The sequence below is a fragment of the Budorcas taxicolor genome, chromosome 15 (assembly GCF_023091745.1).
Source record: "Budorcas taxicolor isolate Tak-1 chromosome 15, Takin1.1, whole genome shotgun sequence".
Classification (NCBI taxonomy): Eukaryota; Metazoa; Chordata; class Mammalia; order Artiodactyla; family Bovidae; genus Budorcas; species Budorcas taxicolor.
The window spans coordinates 28,699,250-28,711,860 of NC_068924.1; the positions used below are offsets into that span (position 1 = coordinate 28,699,250).

General features: G+C 39.1%; 1 protein-coding gene across 2 annotated transcripts in view; it reads left to right on the forward strand.

Annotated features, from left to right (window-relative positions):
* ARCN1 (archain 1) overlaps positions 1-12,325 on the forward strand; it is a 36,155-nt gene extending 23,830 nt beyond the window's left edge. For both annotated transcript variants that reach the window (XM_052652348.1, XM_052652347.1), the window contains exons 6-10: positions 3,007-3,172; positions 5,558-5,705; positions 5,993-6,101; positions 8,462-8,666; positions 10,323-12,325. In XM_052652348.1, the coding sequence (XP_052508308.1) occupies positions 3,007-3,172; positions 5,558-5,705; positions 5,993-6,101; positions 8,462-8,666; positions 10,323-10,412 (718 nt within the window). In that variant the 3' untranslated portion in view covers positions 10,413-12,325. The remainder of the gene's footprint in view (positions 1-3,006; positions 3,173-5,557; positions 5,706-5,992; positions 6,102-8,461; positions 8,667-10,322) is intronic.
* Positions 12,326-12,611: the final 286 nt, after the last annotated feature.

Here is a 12,611-nt window from a genome sequence, read left to right on the forward strand (position 1 = left end):
GAATGAGAATAGATCTTTTCCAGTCCTGTGGCCACTGCTGAGTTTTCCAAATTTGCTGGCATATTGAGTGCAGCTCTTTGACAGCATCACCTTTTAGGGTTTGAAATAGCTCAACTGGAATTCCATCACCTCCACTAGCTTTGCTTGTAATGATGCTTCCTAAGGCCCACTTGACTTCATATTCCAGGATGTCTGGTTCTAGGTGAGTGATCATACCATCGTGGTTATCTGGGTCCTGAAGATCTTTTTTGTATAGTTCTTCTGTGTATTTTTGCTATCTCTTCTTAATATCTTCTGCTTCTGTTAGGTCCATACCATTTCTGTCCTTTATTTTACCCATCTTTGCATGAAATGTTCCCTTGGTACCTCTGATTTTCTTGAAGAGATCTCTAGTCTTTCCCATTCTGTTGTTTTCCTCTGTTCCTTTGCACTGATCACAGAGGAAGGCTTTCCTAACTCTCCTTGCTATTCTTTGGAACTCTTCATTCAAATGGGTATAGCTTTCCTTTTCTCTTTTGCCTTTAGCTTTTGTTCTTTTCACAGCTATTAGTAAGGCCTCCTCAGACAACCATTTTGCCTTTTTGAATTTCTTTTTCTTTAGGGATGGTCTTGATCCCTACCTGCTGTACAGTGTCATGAACCTCTGTCCACAGTTCTTCAGGCACTCTGTCTATCGGATCTAATCCCTTGAATCTATTTGTCACTTCCACTGTGTAATCATAAGGGATTTTATTTAGGTCATGCCTGAATGGTCTAGTGGTTTCCCCTACTTTCTTCAATTTAAGTATGAATTTGGCAATAAGGAGTTCATGATTGGAGCCACAGTCAGCTGCCAGTCTTGTTTTTATTGACTGTATAAAGCTTCTCCATCTTTGGCTTCAAAGAATGTAATCAGTCTGATTTTGGTATTGACCATCTGGTGATGTCCATGTGTAGATCTTCTCTTGTGTTGTTGGAAGAGAGAGTGTTTGCTCTGACCAGTGTGTTCTCTTCGCAAAACTCTGTTAGCCTTTTCCCTGCTTCATTTTGTACTCCAAGGACAAATTTGCCTGTTACTCCAGGTTTCTCTGAACTTCCTACTTTTGCATTCCAATCCCCTATGATGAAAAGGATGTCTTTTTTGGGTGTTATAAGGAAATTTTTGTCTTCAATTAAGTGAAAAATCAATTAATTGCTGGGAGAAACATCAATAACAGATATGCAGATGATACCACCCTTAAGGCAGAAAGCAAAGAAGAACTAAAGAGCCTCTTGATGAAAGTTAAAGAGGAGAGTGGCTTAAAACACAACATTCAAAAAACCAAGATCATGGCATCCGGTCCCATCACTTCATGGCAAATAGATGGGTAAATGATGGGAACAGTGACAGACTTTAATTTTTTGGGCTTCGAGATCACTGCAGATGGTGACTGCAGCCATGAAATGAAAGACGCTTGCTCCTTGGAAGAAAAGCTATGACCAATCTAGATAGCATATTAAAAAGCAGAGACATTACTTTGCCAACAAAGGAATGTCTAGTCAAAGCTATGGTTTTTCCAGTAGTCATGTGTGGATGTGAGAGTTGAACTGTAAAGAAAGCTGAGCACTGAAGAACTGATGCTTTTGAACTGTGGTGTTGGAGAAGACTCTTGAGAGTCCCTTGGACTGCAAGGAGATCCAACCAGTCAATCCTAAAGGAAATCAGTCCTGAATATTCATTGAAAGGACTGATGCTGAAGCTGAAACTCCAATACTTAGGCCACCTGATGCGAAGAAGTGACTCATTTGAAAAGACCCTGATGCTGGGAAGGATTGAAGGCAGGAGGAAAAGTGGACAACAGAGGATGAGATGGTTGGATGGCATCACCAACTCAATGTACATGAGTTTGAGCAAGCTCCAGGAGTTGGTGTTGGACAGGGAAGCCTGGCGTGCTGCAGTCCATGGAGTTGCCAAGAGTTGGACATGACTGAGCAACTGAACTGAACTGATAAATTTATGAAGTTAATAACAGACCTGTGGTTACGTGAGAGAATATCGTATTCTCACAAAGTATATTCTGAAAAATGTTTAGGGATAAGGGGCCATGATGTATATTATCTGCATGTAAATGGTTCAGGAGAAAAAGTAAAATATAGTTACATAGAGTATTGGAATGATCAAACAAATGGGATAAAATATTAGCAACAGATTAAAAGGGGTATGCATATATTCCTGTTACCATTTTAATCTTTTTTTTTCTTTTTTGGCCACACCATGCAACGTGTGAAAACTTAGTTCCCTGACCAGGGATTGAACCCACCCACTCTATAGTGAAAGTGCAGCGTCTTAACCACTGGACCACCAGAAAAGTCCCTGATTTTTTAATTTTTGACATTATTTTCAAATAAAAAACTTGGTCAGTTGTTCCTCTTTTTCTTGCAATTGCCCAGTATTCATTTTGTCGACATACTTTTATGTATTTAAGTCGTCCTCCTGGTGATGGACATTTATTTCTAAACTTTTGCTATTGCAAACAGTTGTTCAGTGAATAACATGCATTGTTTTACACAGGTACAGACTTACCTGTACGATGAAGAATCGCTAAACCAAAGGATATAATGCTTTATTTTATTTTCTATAGTGATAAAGTATTCTTTTCCTTTTTTGAAAAGTTGAAATGTAGTTGATTTACAGTGTTGTATTCATTTCTGTTGTACAGCAGAGCGACTCAGTTATGCATATATATATATAGGAAATCTTTTCCATTATGGTTTATCCTGGGAGATTGGATATAGTTCCCTGTGCTATACAGCAGGACCTTGCTTTTTGTCCATTCTGAATGTAATAGTTCGGCATACAGCAAGGAAGACCCAAAGCAATAAAAAATAAATTTTTAACAAAATGTAATAGTTTGTTTAATGCTATAAATTTTGATACATATGGCTGCAACACCTTAAAATAAGTTGCTGATGGCTAATCAACATCCCCAGAGAAAGGGAATTCTGGTTTTTACCTTTCTGAACAAATTTATTTTTCTTTCTCTACAGTGTGCACATGAAGATTGAGGAAAAGATCACATTAACCTGTGGCCGAGATGGAGGGTTACAGAACATGGAGCTGCATGGCATGATCATGCTTAGGATCTCAGATGATAAATTTGGCCGAATTCGTCTTCATGTGGAAAATGAAGACAAGAAAGGAGTACAGCTACAGGTGCATAGAGGCTTTTAATAAGGGATTATCAAGGCTGTTGTCTACTTAGCACAGTCTTGTGCAGCTGGAGTTCCTGTATGAACCATAGAACACAGATGATTATTTATTTTATGTAACTAATCCCAGGGACAGAGGAGCCTGCCGTCTATGGGGTCGCACAGAGTCGGACACAACTGAAGCGACTTAGCAGCAGCAGCAGCAGTACCATTCTAAATGCATAGGAAAAAAGTTAATCTGTTATCTACAGTGGATGCCTTGAGTCGATAAATGCCTTTCCAAGCCCGTTGTGAGTGATTGACAGCAGCTGTATTAGTATGAGCTTTTAATATTGAAATTGAGTGAAAGGTCATTTTGAAATCTAATAAATGACTTCATACAGAGGTACAAAGAGATGCTTATCTGTTACTATTATGCAAAAGTAAATTCATTTAAGATTTTGCTTGAAGTATAGTTAAAGAAACAACAAGTTTTAAAACTTAATGGGCAGGTATTTTATTAACTGCTACTCTATAAACTGCCAGTGCTTGTTTTGTTAGCTGAAGGGCAGTATCTAATGGTATATTCGAAACGTACATAGAATTCTTAAAAATAAGTATGTTCCACCTATGTGGCTTCTTTCTAAGAAACCTTTAACACGGTTGTTCTTGGTACATTTTATTTACTTATTTTCGAAAATTTCACTTATTGATGGTTTGGGTGAGTCTCTGTTGCTGCATAGGCTGCTCTCTAGTTGTGGTGTCCAGGCTTCTCATTGCAGTGGCTTCTTTTGATTCAGAGTACAGGCTCTAGGTCCACGGGCTTCAGTGGTTGAAGCTTCCAGGCTCTAGGAAATAGGCTCAATAGTTTTGGTGCACAGGCTCAATAGTTGTAGCTCACAGGCTTAGTTGCTTCGTGGCATGTGGGATCTTCCCGAATCAGGGATTGGTCACCTGCATTGGCAAGGTGGATTCTTTACCATTGAGCCACAGGAAGTCCTGTCTTATTTTATTTTTAAAAATTTGTGGTTGTGCTGTGTGGAGTATGGAATCTTAGTTCCCTGACCAGGTATCAAACCCACCTCCTCTTCATTAGAAGTGGGGAGTCTTAACCACTGGACCACCAAGGAAGATTGTTATATTTTATTTAGATAGTTGATCTTACATCTCTTGTCACAAGAACCAGGCCTTTTCAGAGAAGAAGATGATTTTGTCTCCTTTTTTCCCTGCCTCATAGTTAAGTTCAGTTCAGCTCAGTCATGTTTGATTCTTTGGGACTCCATGGACTGCAGCATGCCAGGCTTCCCTGTTCATCACCAACTCCCTGAACTTGCCCAAACTCATGTCCATCAAGTCAGTGATGCCATCCAACCATCTCACCCTCTGTCATCTCCTTCTCCTCCTGCCTTCAGTCTTTCCCAGCATCAGGGTCTTTTCAGATGAGTCACTTCTTCGCATCAGGTGGCCAAAGTATTGGAGTTTCAGCATCAGTCCTTCCAATGAATATTCAGGACTAATTTCCTTTAGGAATGACTGGTTGGATCTCCTTGCAGTTCAGGGGACTCTCAAGAGTCTTTTCCAACACCACAATTGAAAAGCATAACCAACACACAATTGTCTTTTGGAAGTAGTGCTTATATTATTTGACAGTAGCATTGCTGGCTCGTAAAGTGTATGTAGTCTTCATTGCAAAAGTTTCTTCTTTTTCCTTTTTTCCCCTAATATGACTTCTTTAAAAAAGATTGGTCCATCTTATTTGGCCTGAGTTTGAACAACTTTAGCTCTCTACACAAAATTGCAAGTAAACTTTGCACAGAGCTTTTCCCTTTCCTTCGTTAGTGCAAGATGAGGACTACTGTGTGACAAAGATGGCGGATCAAACTTTGACCCTTCTCTTCTATTTGGCAAGCTTGGCCTCACCATGAGGCTGCTCCCCCTAAAGTATTTTTGTAAAGGACTTGGCTGATGGTCTTTTAACTTTTTCGGTTACAAAATTACTAACTTGTTACTTACAAACAAAATGGTTTAGAGTAAAAATTACTTTATTGCTATTTTTAAAATGTCTTAAACCTTTAAAAGTCTTTCAGGGACCTCCCTGGTGGTTCAGTAGTTAAGATTCCACCTTCCAGTGCAGGGGATGTGGGTTCAATCCCTGGTGGGGGAACTAAGATCCCATATGCTGTGGGGTTGCTAAGCCTGCTCACCACAATGAAGACCCAGTGCAGTCAACATTTTTTAAAACACAGTCTTTGAAGAAGGGAAATCTTTCTTCAAAATAAAAAATAATTGGAATTTTTTTATGCACCCTATTTTAGATGTTTAGATTATGGGCCATGTAAGACCAAAAGGAATTTATTTCCTGTCTTGTCATGTCTGAACCTCAGAAATTTTCTTTCCTTTCTCATTTCAGACCCATCCAAATGTGGATAAAAAACTTTTCACTGCAGAATCTCTAATTGGTTTGAAGAATCCAGAGAAGTCATTTCCAGTCAACAGTGATGTAGGGGTGCTAAAGTGGAGACTACAGACCACAGAGGAATCTTTTATTCCACTGACAAGTAAGTGCCTCTGGCCAGTCCTACTAAGCTAGTCTGCACTGAAAATTAGAAATAGCCCTGACTTGTCCTTATTGCCATAATTCTTTTTGGCAAAATGACCTTTTAAAATGGACTATATTTTAATGATTAGATTTAATTTTTAATATCTTTAATTTTGAAACCATTGTTTCTAATAGTTTACATTAGAATGTTTTAAGGCTTGCTGGTATCGGTTTTGATTTGCAGTCTTAACTTTGCTTCATTCTTTTCCTAATGTTCTAGTATACTTGCTTTCCTTTTGTCTTCAGTTAATTGCTGGCCCTCAGAAAGTGGAAATGGTTGTGATGTCAACATAGAATATGAGCTACAAGAAGATAATTTAGAACTGAATGATGTGATTATCACCATTCCACTCCCGTAAGTTCCCCATATAATCACTTTTTCTATAGTGAGCTTATAGAACTAGTCTTTTAGAACTCAGTTTTGGAGGCAACACTTAGCTGACTGTCCATGCTAAGATATATAAGATACAAAGGCCAGTTGTGAAAGAAGCCTGGTACAAAAGACTGCATACTAACTGTATGATTCCATGTATAAGACATTCTGAAAAGGTAATACTCTTGGGACAGAAATCAGGCATTTGACTGCAGAGGAGCACAAGGAAGCTTTGGAGATGATGGAGATATTCTGTGACTTGATTGTAATGTACTTACATTACAATGTAATGTCAAAATGTATCCAACTGTATACTTTTGAAGGAGTGCATATTACTGACTTTAAAGCCAAACATAAAAAGCTGGTTGTAGTTCTAAAGCTGTGTTTTCAGATGTTGGTCTTCAGTTTGTTCCTGTAGTAATGAAGGTTTCCAGAAGGAGGAGCCAGTTCTCTGTTTTGTTTTGCAACTCTTAAATAAGAAATTGAGTCTGTCAGACTGAATTCTTTTTTCACCTTCTTTGCTAAGTTACCAGCTAAAGATGAGAGTGATTTCAGGGTACTATTCTTGGTGAAACAAGATATTTGCATTAGTTTCAGGAAATTTTCTGACAACTTCATTGAAGTATGGTTGACATGCAATAAACTACGTATGTTTAAATTGTACAATTGGATAAGTTTTGACCTATATGCACCTGTGAAACCATGATCACAATTAAAATAACAAAAATCCATCACCCCCAGAAGTTTAGTTCCAGTAAGTTTTGATGTATGCTTAAATGGCATACTTTCTAGGATCACCTAGAAAACTTTATCTCCTCACTAGCATTTCTAGTGACTGAACTATTATTATTTCACCATTGAATCCCTGCTCCTCTCCTTCGCCTCTCAGCATCCCCATGATTAAATACAGGGCTTAATAATAAATACCTAGTAAGTATATTCTTAGTGTGTATTTACTATTAAATTGCTCAGTTATTATTAGAGAAAAAAGTTCTAATTCAATATGCAGGTTTATTCAAATTAATTTTAAATTAATTTGAATTAAAATTAAATTAATTTATAGTTTGATTCAGGTCCAGACATGGCCAGGTCTGGTTTTAGTCATTCTTATTTCCATTTTTTAAAACATGATTTATTACCAGTGTCCCCTTTAATGGGCTAATCATCTTAATTCTTCACAGCTTGGTTGTTACTTCAGAACAATAGATGTCTGCCTTGAACCATCCTGAGACTTGGGCGTTGGTGACAGGTGTGGGTTTTATTTTGTCAAGATTTATTTTGCTAGACTATTTTTAGGATGCCACAAGTTTTAGGCCTCTCCATCTACCCTATAATTGTGGTTATGGTGGTTTCCTGTGTCTTAGTTCAATTTTGCAACAGTCTCCAGAAGAGACCCTTGGACAGCACTTTACCCTTTTGTCTAGAACTGATCAAATTAGAGCTCAGAACCAGAATGGGAACAGGGGGAAAGGGAAGAAACATATATACAACTGGGACCATAAAAGAGTTAATTGTGTTATCTCACCCTTTATCAAAGTTTTTCTGGTCTCCCTTATTTACCAAGCCCTAATGCAAACATTGGATGTCACTGGTGAATTAAAAGGTGGTAAATTTAGAATGTGTAGGAGTAGGTGACACTGTCAGCCATGTGTGCGGGTGTGAAATACATCCTAACTAGCCCTGGTTCTCCTGCAGATTTAGGACAACTGTGTATCTCTCTTTCCCATCATGCTCACGTTTGCCCAGGGGCAATTGTTCTTTCACTTACCAAATAAAAGTTGATTTCCTGGATTGTAAATCAAATAAACCCACTGGCATCAACTACAGTAAGTTTTGAAACATTCTGAAATCTTTTGAAAACATTCTCAGAGGTCCAAATTCATTTCCATTCTAAATAACCATAGGCATTTTAAGTTCTCCCCCACTGTTATTATCAACCTGTTTTTCCCCCCATTGGCATCTATAAAGAGAACAACACTATATTAAAATTCCTTCTTGACAGTGCAGCAAAGCATCAGTGCAGGATTTTTTGAAATATATCCCACTTCACACATTTGTCAGTCTCAGTCCCCTGCCAGCTCCAGATCTAGTCCATAAGTTGGAACACCTCATGACTGTGTGCCAATTACTTATGGTTGTATATATCTGGACCTACAGAAGGGATGAGTGAAACCCTTAGCCAGTGTAAGGGTCCTTGAGGTTATTAGGGAGTCTAATTTTTTCTAGGACTGTATAAAAGCAGGAAGAATTTGAGAAGCATAATCATATTTGGGACTGGTTTTCCTTGGCAGAGTTTTTCTAACTCTGGACAACTAACTTGACATGGGTGTTTCTTGTGGCAGATCTGGTGTTGGCGCTCCAGTGATTGGTGAGATTGATGGCGAGTATCGACATGACAGTCGACGAAATACCTTGGAGTGGTGCCTGCCAGTGATTGATGCCAAAAATAAGAGTGGCAGCCTTGAGTTCAGCATTGCTGGGCAGCCCAATGACTTCTTCCCTGTTCAAGTCTCCTTCATCTCCAAAAAAAATTACTGTAACATACAGGTATTCCCTTTTAATAGAAATCTTACACGGGGAAGGTGGTAGAACAGATGTTTAATAGGCAATATGACTTCATAGACAGAGCAGAAAATCAGAAAAAATGATGTCCCCCATGGATTCCATTGCTGTCTCATTGTATTGCGTGCGTGCTCAGTTGTTCCAGTCATGTTCAACTCTTTGCAGCCCTTTGGACTGTAGCCAAACCAGGCTCCTCTGTCCATGGGATTCTCCAGGCAAGAATACTGGAGTGGGTTGCCTTGCCCTCCTCCACGGGATCTTCCCGACCCAGGGATCAAACCCTAGTCTCCTGCATTACAGGCAGATTCTTTAATGCTGAGCCACAGTCTTGGTCAAATTCTTCACCTGCTTTATTTCAGGTTTTTTTCTCTAGATCAGATAAAGAAATTGAATGTGACTATGTATAAAAGTATTATGGGTTGTGCAGGAGTCATATCTCTTAGTTGCCTGTGTTTTCAATAATCTCATGTATCTTAGAATCCATTTACCAAAGCATTCAGCACATGACTTATAATCCCTTTTGTAGTATTGTCACTTGATTTGAACCCAAAGACTGCTTCCCATCATTAATATAGATCATTATAAGCCATTTCTGCTGTAAACTCTGTCCTTTAGGTGAACAAAACAGTGGAAATCTGTGAACTGTTCCTTATTTATTTGTTTAGGCTGTACCACATGGCTTACATGATCTTAGTTTCTCAACCAGGGATTGAACCCAGGCCCATGGCAGTGAAAGTGCCAAATCCTAACCACAGGACTGCCAGGGAATTCCCTGTAAACTGTTTAGGTCATTATTTTTAACTCCTTGTTTTTCTAGTTTTTGAAATTGCATTACAAGCACTGAGTTTATATTGTCATCTTCCCCTCTGACTTGTTGATTTGCACTCTTACCTTTCCAGATGGTCTCTGTCTCTCCTCTAAGTGCTTAGGAAGTTATAATTTCCTCTGTCAGTTTTCTCTCTCTCCTGCCCCCACTGAGTTATTGGCTCAACCCCATCAGTATTGGAGCACATTGTTGAACCCGAGACATTTTCCTGTTAGGGACCATTTGAAGAACAGGACAGTATAAATTGCTCTATCAGAACTTCATTAGAAAATATGAGTCAGTGCTTCAAGTTTTGTGTTGGTGCCATTACAGGCACCATTGTTACTGGTAATTCATTAAACTGGATGTTTATTATTATTAATAAAAAGAAATCTCATTGGAACAACCCAGCCATATCTAGAAAATAAGTATGATAGAGTAGCTTAGAGAGACTTTGAGAGCACTTTTAACAAGTAATGTTGAATATTGCCTTTTGGGTCAGAATGTTAATTGGTCATCCTTATAGAATGTCTGTGACCTAATGGGTTTTATAGGGCAGGGCCTGGGCAGTGGCTGCTTGCTCTGGACCTTTTACTTAATACCATTCTACTTGTTATCCCAAGAGTTATCTTTTCTGTCAAAGAACAGATTAATTATGTTGATGGGGAAGAGTGATGCTGTGAGCTACAGTTGTGAATTGAACTTTTTTAGTATTTCTGAGTTAAACTTTTAATGTTGCTTTAGTGAATTTAATCTGTTCTGTACTGAGAATTTAGCCAGCACCTTGAAGACCCGCTGTTCTTCTGCTTTACCTTACTCCTTGTTTGTTTTCCTAGGTTACCAAAGTGACCCAGGTAGATGGAAACAGCCCTGTAAGGTTTTCCACAGAGACCACTTTCCTAGTGGATAAGTATGAAATTCTGTAATACCAAGAAGAAGGAACCGAAAAGGAAAATTTTCAAATAAAGAAGAAGCCAACAGTGGCTGAAGAGTTTTTTCCAAACCCACAAGCCATTGGAGACCCTTTTTTTTTCAAACACAGTGCACGATTCTCTGAGCGCAAGGACCCTCAACTCACCCTCAGTGTTTCAGTGTCACAGAGACGTTCTTTGGCAAAGCAATGACACACCATAAAGGGAAAGGCTGCTGATTTCTTTGGCAGATTTACTGGCCAGCAGGAAAGCAAGCTCTCCAGAGAATGCCCCCAGTTAAACATTCTCTCCCTTTGCCTAAGTTGTTCTTTTATTTGAATCCTTAAATATATTATATTTCATACTTTGTTTTTAAAAAGTATTCTCTGCGGAAGATTTTAATCTTTCACACTTCTTTACCTTCAGTTTTTTTCTTTTGTATATCCAGTCAAGCCCTGGGATCATCTGCATATAGGCATTGTATTTGGCACTCCCGTAACAGGTTGATCTAATCCAACCTCGATTTTTGGACTATACAAGTGAACTGCTTGAGAGGTATGAGGTCTACACATTAAAAGATAAGGTTGTCTTATGTTGTTTTCCTATATCTATTCATCCCTCCATTCCTTTGCCAAGCTGTTTTCCTTTCAGGCTTGTCACTCTGCTTTAGAACACTACTATGAATCGTATTGTGTCGATAATAAAGACAGCTGAGAAACAGCTTTCAGATGGCATAGCCCCCCAACTTCAAGGTGTCCGGGAGGAAAATGGTCCTGTCCAGTTGTGGATTTCACACCGCAGGTGATCATGTTTGCTGCTGGTGCCACCCAGCCTTCGATCCTCCACATTTTGGGTGCTTCAGCTAATACATGATTGCTCGTGGTCTTTGTAATCCATTCACATTCCTGAGATTCACCACCTCCCTCTTCCTGAATGTTCTCTAAATGTCATCAGTTTTTTCCTTTCCGTCTGAAATAAGGTTATGATTTTGGAGGCTGAACCCTCAGGGAGTCTTTGTGCCAATCCCGTGGGCCCTAAACTGTCAGGGAGACTCCAGTCCCACCACCGGGTCTTTAGCTTTTCAAGATGCAGCTGATTATATTGCTATATAGGAATTGCTGATAATACTCCTTTCTAGCCTCAACATTTGTTTCAGCAGCCTGTCCTTCGCATCTCTGAAACCCTTCCTTTTTCTCTCGTACGTACGTCTTTTCTGATGAGTATCATCGTGTAGTGGTTGTTTCTCAGCGCCCTCCTCATCCATTATTTCTTCAGTGGAGAAGACTGCATCAGCCAGCCTAGCGTTTGCTTTTAACCCATTGTTGCCCTGGGGATTGGTAGAGTTGTTGCCAGGCTGCAGCCACAGGCGGAGGAAGAGACAGATGACAGTAGACGACCTCCTGCACTTTCAGCTGGTTGGAGAGTACCACTCCCACTCTGAACAACATTTGGCCTTCCCTGCAAAGAGTGTACTGTACTGCAAGCAAAGCAGGCACACACAGATGGCCATGGATGGAATTGTTTGCCAAAGAAATTGCTGGCCTTTCCCTTCCCCTTAATCGCATCAGGGAAGAATCCTTATCTCTAGCTTGGTTTCCACATAAGGTTTTTTGAGGAAGGGGACTGGGACAAGAAATCTGTCATGTAGTTATGTAGACAAGGAATCTTATTAATTCAGTTTTGTTGGAGAGTTGCTTGTCCATATGATTTTTTAAAAGTGAGATTTAGTTTCACAAAAACTTTTTTTTCTGAAATTACTTTTGGGGTAATATTTAAAATGAGAGACATTTTGTAACCCTGTAAAATACATAGGGAATATAACATTCCAGTGTACACAAAGAAGACAGATTCTTTAATCAAATAAAGTATTATAAAATGAATGTTTTTTAGACTGTTGACCCTCATACTTTGGTGTATTCTTGCTGATTCAGAATGATGTAATGGGATCTAAGATTAAAAATTAATGATATGTTTCTTTTAAGAGGAAGTAATCTCTAAGAGTATTCATTACCTTTTCTCCCTGTAACAAGTATTGTACCTCCTTGTGTACTTTTCTACATTTGAGAACACATACACATGTACTCCTGACAGTGTAGCTTTTGAATTTGATGGCACGATGGGCTTTTGATCCTCATTTTGTCAGGGGCAGTTGTAGAATCAGAGAAATGAAGCTTCATCTTGAAGGAGTAACCATAGGTGGTGATATTTTGGTGC